General features: G+C 38.9%; 1 protein-coding gene and 1 long non-coding RNA gene across 2 annotated transcripts in view; one reads left to right on the forward strand and one right to left on the reverse strand.

Moving 5' to 3' along the window:
* Positions 1-15,741, reverse strand: part of LOC129463002 (putative coiled-coil domain-containing protein 144B) — a 67,556-nt gene that overhangs the window by 24,788 nt on the left and 27,027 nt on the right. The window contains exons 2-4 of the mRNA XM_063617798.1: positions 12,051-12,299; positions 9,357-9,469; positions 7,425-8,138 (exon numbers count right to left, since the gene is read on the reverse strand). Coding sequence (XP_063473868.1) covers positions 7,425-8,045 — 621 coding nt within the window. The 5' untranslated portion in view covers positions 8,046-8,138; positions 9,357-9,469; positions 12,051-12,299. The remainder of the gene's footprint in view (positions 1-7,424; positions 8,139-9,356; positions 9,470-12,050; positions 12,300-15,741) is intronic.
* Positions 7,680-15,404, forward strand: LOC134732468 (uncharacterized). The gene is made up of 2 exons (XR_010115657.1): positions 7,680-7,969; positions 13,363-15,404. It is a non-coding gene; the product is annotated as an uncharacterized lncRNA (long non-coding RNA).

Raw genomic sequence — 15,741 nt, forward strand, 5'->3', positions numbered from 1 at the left:
GGACCTCCAGTAAACTCCAACAGACCTGCAGCTCAGGGACCTGACCGTTAGAAGGAAAACCAGCAAACAGAAAGGAATAGCATCAGCATCAACAATAAGGACATACACACCAAAACCCCATCTGCAGGTCACCAACATCAAAGACCAAAGGTAGATAAAACCACAAAGATGGGGAGAAACCAGAGCACAAAAGCTGAAAATTCTAAAAACCAGAGTGCCTCTTCTCCTCCAAAGGATCACAGCTCATCACCAGCAATGGAACAAAGCTGGACAGAGAATGACTTTGACGAGCTGACAGAAGTAGCCTTCAGAAGGTTGGTAATAACAAACTTCGCTGAGCGTAAGGAGGATGTTCGAACCCATCGTGAGGAAGCTAAAAATCTTGAAAAAAGATTAGATGAATGGCTAACTAGAATAAACAGTGTAGAGAAGACTTAAATGACCGGATGGAGCTGAAAACCATGGCATGAGAACTACATGATGCATGCACAAGCTTCAATAGCGAATTCCATCGCGTGGAAGAAAGGGTATCAGTGATTGAAGATCAACTTAATGAAATAAAGTGAGAAGAGAAGTTTAGAGAAAAAAGAGGAAAAAGAAAGGAACAAAGCCTCCAAGAAATATGGGACTATGTGAAAAGACCAAAGCTATGTTTGATGGGTGTACCTGAAAGTGACGGGGAGAATGGAACCCATTTGGAAAACACTCCTCAGCACATTATCCAGGATGATGTCCCCAACCTGGCAAGGCAGGCCAACATTCAAATTCAGGAAAGAGAGAGACCACTACAAAGTTACTCCTCGAGAAGAGCAACCCCAAGACACATAATTCTCAGACTCACCAAGGTTGAAATGAAGAAAAAAGTGTTAAGGGCAGCCAGAGAGAAAGGTCGGGTTACCCACAAAGGGAAGCCCATCGGACTAACAGTAGATCTTTCGACAGAAACTCTACAAGCCAGAAGAGAGTGGGGGCCAATATTCAACATTCTTAAAGGAAAGAATTTTCAACCCAGAATTTCATATCCAGCCAAACTAAGCTTCATCAGTGAAGGAGAAATAAAATCCTTTACAGACAAGCAAATGCTGAGAGATTTTGTCACCATCAGGCCTGCCTTGACTTACAAGAGCTCCTGAAGGAAGCACTAAACATGGAAAGGAACAACCAGTACCAGCCACTGCAAAAACATGACAAATTGTAATGACCATCAATGCTAGGAAAAAACTGCATCAACTAATGGGCAAAATAACTAGCTAACATCATAATGACAGGATCAAATTCACACATAACAATATTAACCTTAAATCTAAATGGGCTAAATGCCCCAATTAAAAGACACAGACTGGCAAATTCGAAAAATAGTCAAGACCCATCAGTGTGCTGCATTCAGGAGACCCATCTCATGTGCAGAGACACACATAGGCTGAAAATAAAGGGAAGGAGGAAGATCTGCCAGGCAAACAGAAAGCAAAAAAGAGCAGGGGTTGCAATCGTAGTCTCTAATAAAACAGACTTTAAACCAACAAAGATCAAAAGGGACAAAGAAGGCCATTACATAATGGTAAAGGGATCAATTCAACAAGAAGAGTTAACTACCCTACATATATATGCACCCAATACAGGAGCACCCAGATTCATAAAGCAAGTCCTTAGAGACCTACAAAGAGACTTAGACTCCCACACAATAATAATGGGAGACTTTAACACCCCACTGTCAGTATTAGACAGATCAAAGAGACAGAAGGTTAACAAGGATATCCAGGACTTGAACTCAGCTCTGCACCAAGCAGACCCAATAGACATCTACAGAAATCTCCACCCAAAATCAACAGAATATACATTCTTCTCAGCACCACATCACACTTACTCCAAAATTGACCAAATAGCTGGAAGTAAAGCACTCCTCAGCAAATGTAAAAGAACAGAAATCACAACAAACTGTCTCTCAGACCATGGTGCAATGAAATTAGAATTGGGATTAAGAAACGCACTCCAAACTGCAGAACTACATATAAAGTGAACAACCTGCTCCTGAATGACTACTGGGTAAATAACAAAATGAAGGCCAATATAAAGATGTTCTTTGAAACCAATGAGAACAAAGACACAAAGTACCAGAATCTCTGGGACACATTTAAAGCAGTGTGTAGAGGGAAATTTATAGCACTAAATGCCCACAAGAGAAAGCAGGAAAGATCTAAAATTGACACCCTAACATCACAATTAAAAGAACTAGAGAAGCAAGAACAAACAAATTCAAAAGCTAGCAGAAGGCAAGAAATAACTAAGATCAGAGCAGTACTGAAGGAGATAGAGACACAAAAAAACCCTTCAAAAAAAAAATCAATGAATCCAAGAGCTGGTTTTCTGAAAAGATCAACAAAATTGATAGAATGCTAGCAAGAGTAATAAAGAAAAGAGAGAAGAATCAAATAGATGCAATAAAAAACGATGAAGGGGATATCACCACCGATCACACAGAAATACAAACTACCATCAAAGAATACTATAAACACTTCTATGAAAATAAACCAGAAAATCTAGAAGAAATGGATAAATTCCTGGACACATACACTCTCCCAAGACTAAACCAGGAAGAAGCTGAATCTCTGAATAGATCAATAATAGGCTCTGAAATTGAGGCAATAATCAACAGCCTACCAACCAAAAAAAGTCCAGGACCAGATGAATTCACAGCCAAATTCTACCAGAGGTACAAAAAGGAGCTGGTCCCAATCCTTCTGAAACTATTCCAATCAATAGAAAAAGAGGGAATCCTCCCTAACTTATTTTAGGAGGCCAGCATCATCCTGATACCAAAGCCTGGCAGAGACACAACAAAATAAAAACAGAATTTTAGACCAATACCTCTGATGAACATCAATGCGAAAATCCTCAATAAAATACTGACAAATCGAATCCAGCGGCACATCAAAAAGCTTATCCAGCACGATCAAGTCGGCTTCATCCCTGGGATGCAAGACTGGTTCAACATACACAAATCAATAAACATAATCCATTACATAAACAGAACCAACGACAGAAACCACATGATTATCTCAAATCGATGCAGAAAAGGCCTTTGACAAAATTCAACAGCCCTTCATGCTAAAAACTCTCAATAAACTAGGTATTGATGGAACATATCTCAAAATAATAAGAGCTATTTATGACAGACCCACAGCCAATATCATACTGAATGGGCAAAAGCTAGAAGCATTCCCTTTGAAAACTGGCACAAGACAGGGATGCCCTCTCTCACCACTCCTATTCAACATAGTGTTGGAAGCTCTAGCCAGGACAATCAGGCAAGAGAAAGAAAGAAAGTGTATTCAGTTAGGAAAAGAGGAAGTCAAATTGTCCCTGTTTGCAGATGACATGATTGTATATTTAGAAAACCCCATAGTCTCAGCCCAAAATCTCCTTAAGCTGATGAGCAACTTGAACAAAGTCTCAGTATACAAAATCAAAGTGTAAAAATCACAAGCATTCCTATACACCAATAACAGACAAACAGAGAGCAAAACAATTGCTACAAGGAGAATAAAATACCTAGGAATCCAACTTAAAGGGGATGTGAAGGACCTCTTCAAGGAGAACTACAAACCACTGCTCAACAAAGTAAAGGAGGACACAAACAAATGGAAGAACATTCCATGCTCATGGATAGGAAGAATCAATATCGTGAAAATGGCCATACTACCCAAGGTATTTTATAGATTCAATGCCATCCCCATCAAGCTACTAATGACTTTCTTCACAGAATTGGAAAAAACTACTTTAAAGTTCATATGGAACCAAAAAAGAGCCTGCATTGCCAAGACAATCCTAAGCAAAAAGCACAAAGCTGGAGGCATCACGCTACCTGACTTCAAACTACACTACAAGGCTACAGTAACCAAAACAGCATGGTACTGATACCAAAACAGAGATATAGACCAATGGAACAGAACAGAGGCCTCAGAAATAATACCACACATCTACAACCATCTGATCTTTGACAAACCTGACAAAAACAAGAAATGGGGAAAGGATTCCCTATTTAATAGATGGTGCTGGGAAAACTGGTTAGCCATATGTAGAAAGCTGAAACTGGATCCCTTCCTTACACCTTAGACAAAAATTAATTCAAGATGGATTAAAGACTTAAATGTTAGGCCTAAAACCATAAAAACCCTAGAAGAAAACCTAGGCAATACCATTCAGGACATAGGCATGGGCAAGGACTTCATGTCTAAAACACCAAAAGCAATGGCAACAAAAGCCAAAATAGACAAATGGGATCTAATTAAACTAAAGAACTTCTGCACAGCAAAAGAAACTATCATCAGAGTTAACGGGCAACCTACAGAATGGGAGAAAATTTGTGCAATCTACCCATCTGACAAAGGGCTAATATCCAGAGTCTACAAAGAACTTAAACAAATTTATAAGAAAAACACAAACAACCCCATCAAAAAGTGGGCAAAGGATATGAACAGATGCTTCTCAAAAGAAGATATTTATGCAGCCAACAGACATATGAAAACATGCTCATCATCACTGGTCATCAGAGAAATGCAAATCAAAACCACAGTGAGATACCATCTCACACCAGTTAGAATGGCAATCATTGAAAAGTCAGGAAACAACAGGTGCTGGAGAGGATGTGGAGAAACAGGAATGCTTTTACACTGTTGGTGGGAGTGTAAACTAGTTCAACCATTGTGAAAGACAGTGTGATGATTCCTCAAGGATCTAGAATTAGAAATACCATTTGACCCAGTGATTTCATTACTGGGTATACACCCAAAGGATTATAAATCATGCTACTATAAAGACACACGCACATGTATGTTTATTGTGGCACTGTTCACAATGGCAAAGACTGGGAACCAACTCAAATGTCCATCAATGATAGACTGGATTAAGAAAATGTGGCACATATACACCATGGAATACTATACAGCCATAAAAAAGGATGAGTTCATGTCCCTTGCAGGGACATGAATGAAGCTGGAAACCATCATTCTGAGCCAACTATCACAAGGACAGAAAACCAAACACCGCATGTTCTCACTCATAGGTGGGAATTGAACAATGAGAACACTTGGACACAGGGTGGGGAAAGTCACACACTGGGGCCTGTCATGGGGTGGGGGGCAGGGGGAGGGATAGCATTAGGAGAAACACCTAATGTAAATGATGAGTTAATGGGTGCACTAAACCAACATGGCACATGTATACCTATGTCACAAACCTGCATGTTGTGCACATGTACCCTAGAACTTAAAAAATAATAATAAATAAATAAATAAATAAGTAAAAGAAGATATCCAGGCAGAAGAGGTGAGGTAAGAAGGGGAAGGAGTGGAATTGGTGGCACATTTTATAATGTGATAGAGGAAAAGGAGAGGGGACAGGAGGGGAGGAGAGAAAAGGGAAAGGGGAGGGCAGGGGAAGAAGAGGGAGAGGAAGTGAGAAGGAAAGGGGGAGGAGGAAGCTGGGGAGAGGTGCAGAATGGAGTTTGAATCTCACACGTGACATAGCACCCTATGCAACAGACAAACTATGTCTGGAATTTCCTGCCTGCTGAGCAATACCACTGAACCCAGATGCAGCTCTCAAGTTCATGTTCAGTCACACATGTTCCAGTCAGAGCTCTTAACTGAACTGTAAAAGACACAAGTCTAGGCCAGAAGCGGTGGCACATGCCTGTAATCCCAGCACTTTGGGAGGCCGAGGCAGGTGGATCACCTGAGGTCAGGAGTTCAAGACCAACCTGGCGAACATGCCAAGACCCCATCTCTACTAAAAAAACAAAAATTAGCCAGGCATGGTGGCTCATGCCCCTAATCCCAGCTACTCTGGAAACTGAGGCACAAAAATCGCTTGAACATGGGAGGTGGAGGCTGCAGTGAGCCAAGATTGTGACACTGCACTCCAGCCTGGGCGACAGAGCGAGACTCCATCCAAAAAGTAAAAAAGACACGAGTCTATTATTAGTTTAAAACGTAACCTTCTGGTAGTATTTTTCCCCCCACATGCATAAAATTCCCCTATTGCACAATACTCTCAAAGCGCTGGGGGAGATTTAAAAGCATTACGCTTACCAAGGGATACACCAGGGCACTTTTATCCTTTTGAAACAGAATGTCCTCTGTGGTGCTGGACACCAGCAACTGCCTGGAGATCCCTGCTTTGGACTGGATGTCTGATACTCTCCTTTCTTGTCCCTCCTCTCTGTTTTCTGACTCCAAGTCCCCTCTTTCTCGTCCCAGTTCATCTTGGGGCATCCGGTTGGTTTCCTCCTCAAGCTCTTCTGAGGGCTGGCTTACAGGGGAACTAATCTGTTTCTCCTCAGGACTCATTAGATCCAAATCAAGAAATTCAAGTTCTGTGCTCAGGACTCTTAAAAGGTCATCTGTTTCTGCATCCTCTGATTGTAAGGAAGACTCTGACTTGCTACCTCTTTGCGTTTTAAAAAGAAATAAAACATCATGATTCCACATACAGTAAAGTACATATATTAAAGTGTATATACTTGTTGAAAAATATTTAAAGTGGTCACGATGGAATTGTTCCAACAGTTTCAGTTAAACAGATAAACCTGAAAACATGAAAGCACAATAAACAGATTCATTGGCCAGGAATATTTGCTGCAGCTCTCAGGTCTGGACACTTTTTTTCTTTTCTTTTTTTTTTTTTTTTTTTTTAAGTAAGAGATGAGGTCTCACTATGTTGCCCAGGCTGGAATACAGTAGCTGTTCATAGGCATGATCCCACTACTGATCAGCACAGGAGTTACTTATGACCTGCTCCATTTCCGACCTGGGCCAGTTCACCCTTTCTTAGCCAATGTGGTGGTGCCCTGCTCCCAGGAGGTCACCATATTGATGCCGAACTTAGTGTGAACACCTGATCAGCATAGCACACTATGGCCCAGAACTCCTGGGCTCAAGCCATCCTCCTGCCTCATGCTCCTTAGTAGCTGAGACTACAGGTGTTTGCCATTATGCCCGCCAGATACATTTTTATATCTCTTCTTAGTCATTGCCTCCTTTCTACTGTATTCCGGTCTTACTGTTAGCTGCATCTCATCTTTAAGTCAGTAAAAGGAAAAAGCCCTCAAGCTCATCGCATTTCTTTTAGCGATTGTCTTGATGCCTCTCCTGGTTCTGAAGGTCACATGATATATGGTTAAATGAGTTTCACATCCATATGCCACTTGGAAGACTGACAGAGAGACTTAGGTGGATTAAGAAACAAAGATTATGAGAAAGTTTTCCTAAACTCCCAATACTTAGAAATCATCTGATTCTACACACAATTACAGATTTAGAGAACTGAACTGTATGCTTTTCATAAGCTATTCCTAAGTGGAAAATCAGAATGGACCAGATAATTGACAGAGAAAAAACAAAGAGTGGCAGCAAGTAAAACCCTACCTCTTTCAGAAGTTGAACATTCTCTTTCTTCAAAGCCAGGAACTCTTCTAACCTGTCGACTTCCTTCTTAAGCTTTTGCATGTCTTGCTGTATTTCTTCATGTAGATATACTTCTGATTTTCTGTCAGAATCTGGTGGTAAAGAACTCAGATTTTCTAATTTAGGTTTCAGGCTTTTATAGTTATTTGTACTGCAACTGTCACTATTTTGGTTCATATTTTTTGTCATTTGCAAATCAAACTCTTGGCCTTCTTTCATTTCAACTGCTTCTGGGTTCCTTGCTTTCTTAATGCCTGCATCATTACGAAAGTTCTCATCCGTACTAAAAATATGTTCAATGCCTGGTTTGTTATCACTGTCACAGTCTAAGTTATTTTCATGTAAATGAAGCTTAGAAGATGACTGGCAAGCATGTTCCAGGGACCCAGAGTATGGATGACAGTATGGATGGATGATATTTTTGAGACTGGGTTCTTTTTGTTCAGGAAATGTCTTGAATACCACAGAGTCAGATACTTCAGATGCATCTTCTGCCTCACAACCAGGTATGTTATTTGTCAAATTAAAGGGAATGAGTTTTAATTTGTTTTTCCACTCTAATTTGCCTTGTGCAATCCACATTTCCTCAGACTTTTGCACACGAGGAAGTATTCAATATACAAGTATATCCTCTCTATCACAATCCTTAGCCATTTCTTGTTCTTGAGACATTTTCTGCAGATGCAAAAGTGGAAGATTAATTTGCATGTTTTGTTTCTTGGGTATCTCTGTTGGGCTACATGTTTTAAAAATAGCTTTGTCCTTAAGTAACAGGTATGAACAAAGAAAAATTCACAAATAATTAAAATGAAAATTTAACTGTTAAACTTCTTAACCTAGGTTTAGCTACTCCCAAATCACTGGCTTGTAACTAAGAAGTTAAAAAAAAACTGTCTTATTGAAAGGAGGAGAAAAATATGAACCAGCAAACTTAACTTTGCCACTGTCTGTTTGGAATAAACTGAATTCATTATGTGTTAAATCTACCAAAAATGAATTAGCAGATGATTTCTAGTGTTACAAAGGCTTCCTCACTTGAAAGTGAGCCCCTACAGTACATTTAAGTACTCTTTCTATAGATTACTAACTGGAGTGTAGGCAATCTGTAAATTATTAGGAGCCTGAATGAACACCAATCAGAAAGAAAAGCAAATTCTTAAGTTTTAATTCAAATTACATACTGTAACATCATAGGGTTATATATCTAGACTATCTTCTTCAGCTCAGTTCTAATATATACTACGGTCCCCTAATAACACTAACTAAAACTTTAAAGATAGTATTTACTAAGTTTCTGCATCTAAAAAGTTAGAAAGTTATTGTTTGTACCCCAACACCAAAGATCCCATTCTGTAAGGTATGATTCCCTTCATAGGCAGTTGGGTTGATTTCATAACCCCACTCTCACTGAACGTAGACCCTGAAGTCAATGAAAGGCCACAAGGCAGGATACATCTTTAACCTTGGCATTAGTAATTGGCAATATAAAACTGCAAAATCTGAGCCACTGGCCATGATTACTCTTTAACCATGAATCCAACTCAGTGGCCATCACTGTTAAATTGTTCAAATTTCTGTTGCTAAATAATATGATTTGATAATTGATGTTTACTTTCTTTATCCTGTAAGGATATTGTAAGAATGGAAGAGCAAACAAACTTCTGGAATGGTTGCCTCTACTCCAAGGGTAAAGATTATAAGTTATGATAGATTCTAACAATATTGTGTTTTATAACTAGTTTAAATGTATTTAAAATTAAATATTAAGTAAGGATCTATTGATTCGCAAAGGCTAGTCTGAGAGGTAATTTCATTTGGGCTATCTTACATTATTAAAGCAAAGAAAACAGTATTAAACCAGAAATTTAGATTTTAATTTAAATGTTTCCACACCTGTGGCTGCTTATTTTCAAATCCTTTTAGTCTTTCTTGCTCTTCCTCTGATGTCAGCTCCAAGTCTTGTTCTGCTGTGAAATCCAAACGTTCAGCTAAACTACTTAGAACAGCTAGATAAAAGACATAGTCTTTATAAAAATAGATTTTAAATTACATTTCATTTTATTTCATAAATTGAGAGTTTAAATGAAGCTTGATCTTTAGTGGAATACTTACTTCTTTAAGAAATACTTCTAATTCTCTAAAACTTCAACAAACCACTTTCTCGGAAACACTAGATGCCACCAGGTTAAAGAAATACAATCATGTCGAAGACTGACTGACAGATTCATCCACCCAGCATCAATGAACAAAGCCATCACAAACAAAACAAAATTTTGGAATGCAGTAGCAATATTATTAGGCAATGCTGCATACTGTTCTCCACTTCCTAACAGTACCCGATTAATGACTTCCAAAATGACTGTGGACAACTTTATCGGTGTACACCCTCCTCCTAACATCTGAAATGTTTTCCTGTATTATTCTGACAAATGTATTAATATTTTCATCTTTTAAAACAGACCACTAAAAATAAATAAATAAAATACAATAAAATAGAAAACAGACTGCTAGGTGAAGTTGACCCTCATCCTGGCTATCTTTCCCCTGGTAAACAGGTATCTAGGTCTCTCCTTCCTTGGGGCTGCCCTAGAACTTTACTTATTTTTCTACTGCATCTCCACCACACGAACTGTCAATTATTGCTTTACACATCTATTCCCTTTGCTCCTTGACTGTAGGGAACAATGTTGAAAATCATCTTTGTGCAAGGAGTCATTATCTATTTTACTCAGCAATTATGTATTGAGTCTTGCTATGTCCTAGGTGTTGGGAGAAAGCCCCCCAAAATCTGGCCATAAACTGGCCCTAAAACTGGCCATAAATAAAATCTCTGCAGCACTGTAACATGTCCATAATGGCCCTAACACCCAAGCTGGAAGGTTGTGGGTTTATGGGAATGAGGGCAAGGAACACCTGGCCCGCCCAGAGTGGAAAACCGCTTAAAGGCATTCTTACGCCACAAACAAAAGCATGAGCGATCTGTGTCTTAAGGGCATGTTCCTGCTGCAATTAATTCAGCGCATCCCTTCATTTCCCATAAGGGATACTTTTAGTTAATTTAATATCTATAGAAACCATGCTAATGACTGGTTTGTTGTTAATAAATATGTGAGTAAATCTCTGTTCAGGGCTCTCAGCTCTGAAGGCTGTGAGACCCCTGATTTCCCACTTCACACCTCTATATTTCTGTGTGTGCATCTTTAATTCCTCTAGCACCACTGGGTTACGGTCTCCCCGACCGAGCTGGTCTCACGGCACTAGGCACTAGGGTTTAAAGAGTGAAAAGAAAGCATGTCAGAGATGACTTTTCTAGAGATCCTGCCCAAGCTAAGACTTAAATAGTGAGGCTAGCTAAATTAGAAGGGGTAGGGGGCAGGAAAGAGTGAGAGCATGACAGGCAGCAACAAATGGCAGAGAGAGGCCTGAAAGCATATATGTATTTGCCTACAATCAAGGGATGGGTGAGCAGGACCAGACCAGCAGTTCAGTAAGGCCAGAGAAAGGGCACACGGAGGAAAGGGCTAAAGATGGAGAGCTGAGCAGAAGTCACATTATGAAAGCCTTATGTATAATTTTAAGATGCTTGGACATTAACGTTCTCAAGAGTGTTCCCTGGTCCTATGTGCATTGGTGATAGAACACTGTCAATGCCAAAACCAACATCCCTAGTGAACACATTTATTAACACAAGGTGGTAGCTCATGTGGACACAGCCAATGAGATACTATGAAGCAAATTCTCAATGAGTCTCCATTAATTACTGACCTGAAAAGTCGATTCTATAATACATAAAGTCATAGAAATGATAGGAAGTCCCTTAATATTTGCTGTTGGAAGGGTTTTTTTTTGTTTTTGTTTTGTTTGTTTTTTGGGTGTGTTTTTATTTATTTATTTATTTTTTTTTTTTTGAGACAGAGTCTCCCTCTATTGCCCAGGCTGGAGTGCAGTGGCACAATCTCAGCTCACTGCAACCTCCGCTGCCTGGGTTCAAGTGATTCTCCTGCCTCAGACTCCCGAGTAGCTGGGACTACAGGTGTGCACCACCACGCCCGGCTAGTTTTTTTGTATTTTTAGTATTGTATTTTCATCATATCGGCCAGGCTGGTCTTGAACTCCTGACTTTGTGATCCACCTGCCTCAGCCTCCCAAAGTGCTGGGATTACAGGTGTAGGAAGGTGCCTTTTAAGTTATAGCGCATATAGTCATAACTAACAGCTGTTAATTCAGAGCTATAAAAATAAAGCAAAGAAACCACATTGTGTTTGAGTCAGCAATCTTTAGGTCTCTACTGAGTTATCCTAAATATAATCCTATGTTAGTCCCTAAACATACTTAGTCCCTACATTCTAAATATAATCCTACTTCCTAAGGAAAGTCATGCTTTCCCCTAATTCTCTGTTATCTAGATGCTGCTTTGGTTAAAGGAAGTTTACAAATGATCTGCCAAAAGGTATTCTGTTCAGTGCAAAAGGAGAGTAAACACAATGCACATTTTACCAAAAAATGGTTTTCTTAAAGTCAGAATCGTAGCACTATGCAGCCAAGCAGAAGCACTCTAGGACTGAATTCTCTATGCTTCTTTGTTACCTTCTTTGCTCTCTTTGTTTTCTGGTAGCTGTGATTGGCACAGGTCATGGAGAGTATCTTTCCCTGAGAAAGGTACAACTCCAATGTTCATCTTTTCTTGTTCTGTTAAGTTCATCTGTCCCAATTCTTTGGTTGCTGACTGATTTTCAGGCATTGATGGTGATACAGACGGACATTTATCATCAACTTTCAGAATCCTGGATCTCTGACAAGTCTTATCACTAAGGGTCAAATTAGTAGGATGCCAATCTGAAAAATCAAAAAATGAAGCCTTCATTTATTAGGATATAAATAACACAATAATTTGACTAACCTGTATACATGTTTTCTTCACAGAAACACTCCCGCGTCCTGCTGTCTCCCACAAACATACTATGCATTCGGGCTGATTATATTTTACATGTCCTATGCTTGCAATTCATTCAGAAAAGCTTAATTAACTATCATCTCTCACTTTTCTACATGTTTACTGTTTACTATTACTTACTTTTATTCACTCAGCAGTCTCTATTACATATTTTGCTTTCCATTAAGATTCTTCATGGATATAAATTTTTTATATACAGAATTTATGTCTAACCATTTTAAGCTTAAATATACATGACAGCATTGTGTGTATGTATTGTAGAGACACAGGATTTACAAAAACTCATAATAAATATACTTTTAAAACTATTTAATTATAATGAGATGGTCTTTCCTCAATGCACCACTATCTTCAGAATTTACTTTCAAATACTTGGATAAACTTCATACATTTATTTGCAAAATGAGAGCTGTAAGGGCCCTAACTGTTCTCATGTAAAAACAGGATCAGTCTAGGACCACACTAGATCCAAAGAGCACATAGTGCCATGAGATAAGAAAGGAATACATATATATATGATATATAATATATAACAAAATATTTTCCTTTTTTCTATATAAACAAAATTGTTGGGATTTAAATTTTTTAAGACAAGTGAAAGAAAAAAGCCAAAAACACAGAAGGGAAACTTTGAAGTCCATTTCATCAAGGGCCCATTTATCCACAACCACATATGTGGTTTAAAATGTTGGTTCTAAATTGTGATCTGAGAATTCCTGGAGTTCAAGATCCAGGCAGGGGGTAAAAGATATCAAATAATACAAAATGTTATTTGCCATTTGCACTCTCATTCTCTTTCAAATGTACAGTGGAGCTTTTCATAGACATGATGTGTCATAACATCATAGCTCTAATGGTGAATGGGTCATATTTCTAAAGGCTATTGGAATGTATGGCTGTGCATGCTTGTTTTTTTAAATATTTTAGTTTTTATTTCTAAAATAGTGAAGGATCTCTTCAAGGAGAATTACAAACCACTGCTCAATGAAATAAAAGAGGACACAAACAAATAGAAGAACATTCCATGCTCATGGATATGAAGAATCAATATAATGAAAACAGCCATACTACCCAAGGTAATTTATAGATTTAATGCCATCCCCATCAAGCTACCAATGACTTTCTTCACAGAACTGGAAAAAGCTACTTTAAAGTTCATATGGAACCAAAAAAGAGCCTGCATTGCCAAGACAATCCTAAGACAAAAGAACAAAGCTGGAGGCATCACACTACCTGACTTCAAACTATACTACAAGGCTACAGTAACCAAAATAACATGGTACTGGTACCAAAACAGAGATATAGACCAATGGAACAGAACAGAGCCCTCAGAAATAATACCACATATCTACAACCATCTGACCTTTGACAAACCTGAGAAAAACAAGAAATGGGGAAAGGATTCCCTATTTAATAAATGGCGCTGGGAAAACTGGTTAGCCACGTGTAGAAAGCTGAAGCTGGATCCCTTCCTTAAACCTTAGACAAAAATTAATTCAAGATGGATTAAAGACTTAAATGTTAAACCTAAAACCATAACCCTAGAAGAAAACCTAGGCAATACCATTTAGGACATAGGCATGGGCAAGGACTTCATGTCTAAAACACCAAAAGCAATGGCAACAAAAGCCAAAATAGACAAATGGGATCTAATTAAACTAAAGAGCTTCTGCACAGAAAAAGAAACTACCATCAGAGTGAATGGGCAACCTACAGAATGGGAGAAAATTTGTGCAATCTACTCATCTGACAAAGGGCTAATATCCAGAATCTACAAAGAACTCAAACAAATTTACAAGAAAAACACAAACAACCCCATCAAAAAGTGGGCAAAGGATATGAACAGACGCTTCTCAAAAGAAGACATTTATGCAGCCAACAGACACATGAAAAAATGCTCATCATCACTGGCCATCAGAGAAATGCAAATCAAAACCTCAATGAGATACCATCTCACACCAGTTAGAAAGGTGATCATTAAAAAGTCAGGAAACAACAGGTGCTGTAAAGGATGTGGAGAGGCCGGGTGCGGTGGCTCACGCCTGTAATCCCAGCACTTTGGGAGGCCAAGGCAGGCAGATCACGAGGTCAGGAGATCGAGACCACGGTGAAACCCCGTTTCTACTAAAAATACAAAAAAATTAGCCGGGCGTGGTGGCAGGCGCCTGTAGTCCCAGCTACTCGGAGAGGCTGAGGCAGGAGAATGGCGTGAACTCGGGAGGCGGAGCTTGCAGTGAGCTGAGATCATGCCACTGCACTCCAGCCTGGGTGACAGAGCGAGACTCCGTCTCCAAAATAAATAAATAAATAAATAAATAAATAAATAAATAAAGTGGAGAAATAGGAACACTTTTACACTGTTGGTGGGACTGTAAACTGGGTCAACTATGGTGGAAGAAAGTGTGGCGATTACTCAAGGACCTAGAACTAGAAAACCATTTGACCCAGCCATCCCATTACTGGATATATACCCAAAGGATTATAAATCATGCTACTATAAAGACACATGCACACATATGTTTACTGCAGCACTATTCACAATAGCAAAGACTTGGAACCAACCCAAATGTCCATCAATGATAGACTGGATTAAGAAAATGTGGCACATATACACTGTGGAATACTATGCAGCCATAAAAAGGATGAGTTCATGTCCTTTGTAGGGACATGGATGAAGCTGGAAACCATCATTCTCAGCAAACTATGGCAGGGACAAAAAATCAAACACTGACTGCATGTTCTCACTCATAGGTGGGAATTGAACAATGAGAACACTTGAACACAGGAAGGGGAAACATCACACACCAGGGCCTGTCGTGGGGTGGGGGAAGGGGGGAGGGTTAGCATTAGGAGATATATCTAATGTAAATGATGAGTTAATGGGTGCAGCACACCAACATGGCACATGTATACATATGTAACAAACCTGCATATTGTGCATATGTATCCTATAACTTAAAGTATAATAAAAAAATAGTAAATATCAATAGATACAACCAACTTAAAAGCTCTTTGGAATCTGCAATCATTTTTATTTATTTTATTTATTTATTTATCATTATGAAGAAAGTTTAACTGAGATCCAGTCATTTGATAGAAAACCAGAGCTTCCTGTGTCAATAAGGACTGACCTCAAAACTGTAGTGTGTCCAGACAAAAGAAAGTTGCAAAATATGTAGAGTGTACAAGTTATATACACTTTTAGGACATGAAAACAAATTCTACTTATTATTTATGACCATACACATATGCAATAAAATGTTTTATAAGGGAATGGACATGACAAATGATTAATTCAGGGTGTCGGTTACCTCTAGGCAATAA

The sequence above is a fragment of the Symphalangus syndactylus genome, chromosome 14 (assembly GCF_028878055.3).
Source record: "Symphalangus syndactylus isolate Jambi chromosome 14, NHGRI_mSymSyn1-v2.1_pri, whole genome shotgun sequence".
In the NCBI taxonomy this organism is placed as follows: domain Eukaryota; kingdom Metazoa; phylum Chordata; class Mammalia; order Primates; family Hylobatidae; genus Symphalangus; species Symphalangus syndactylus.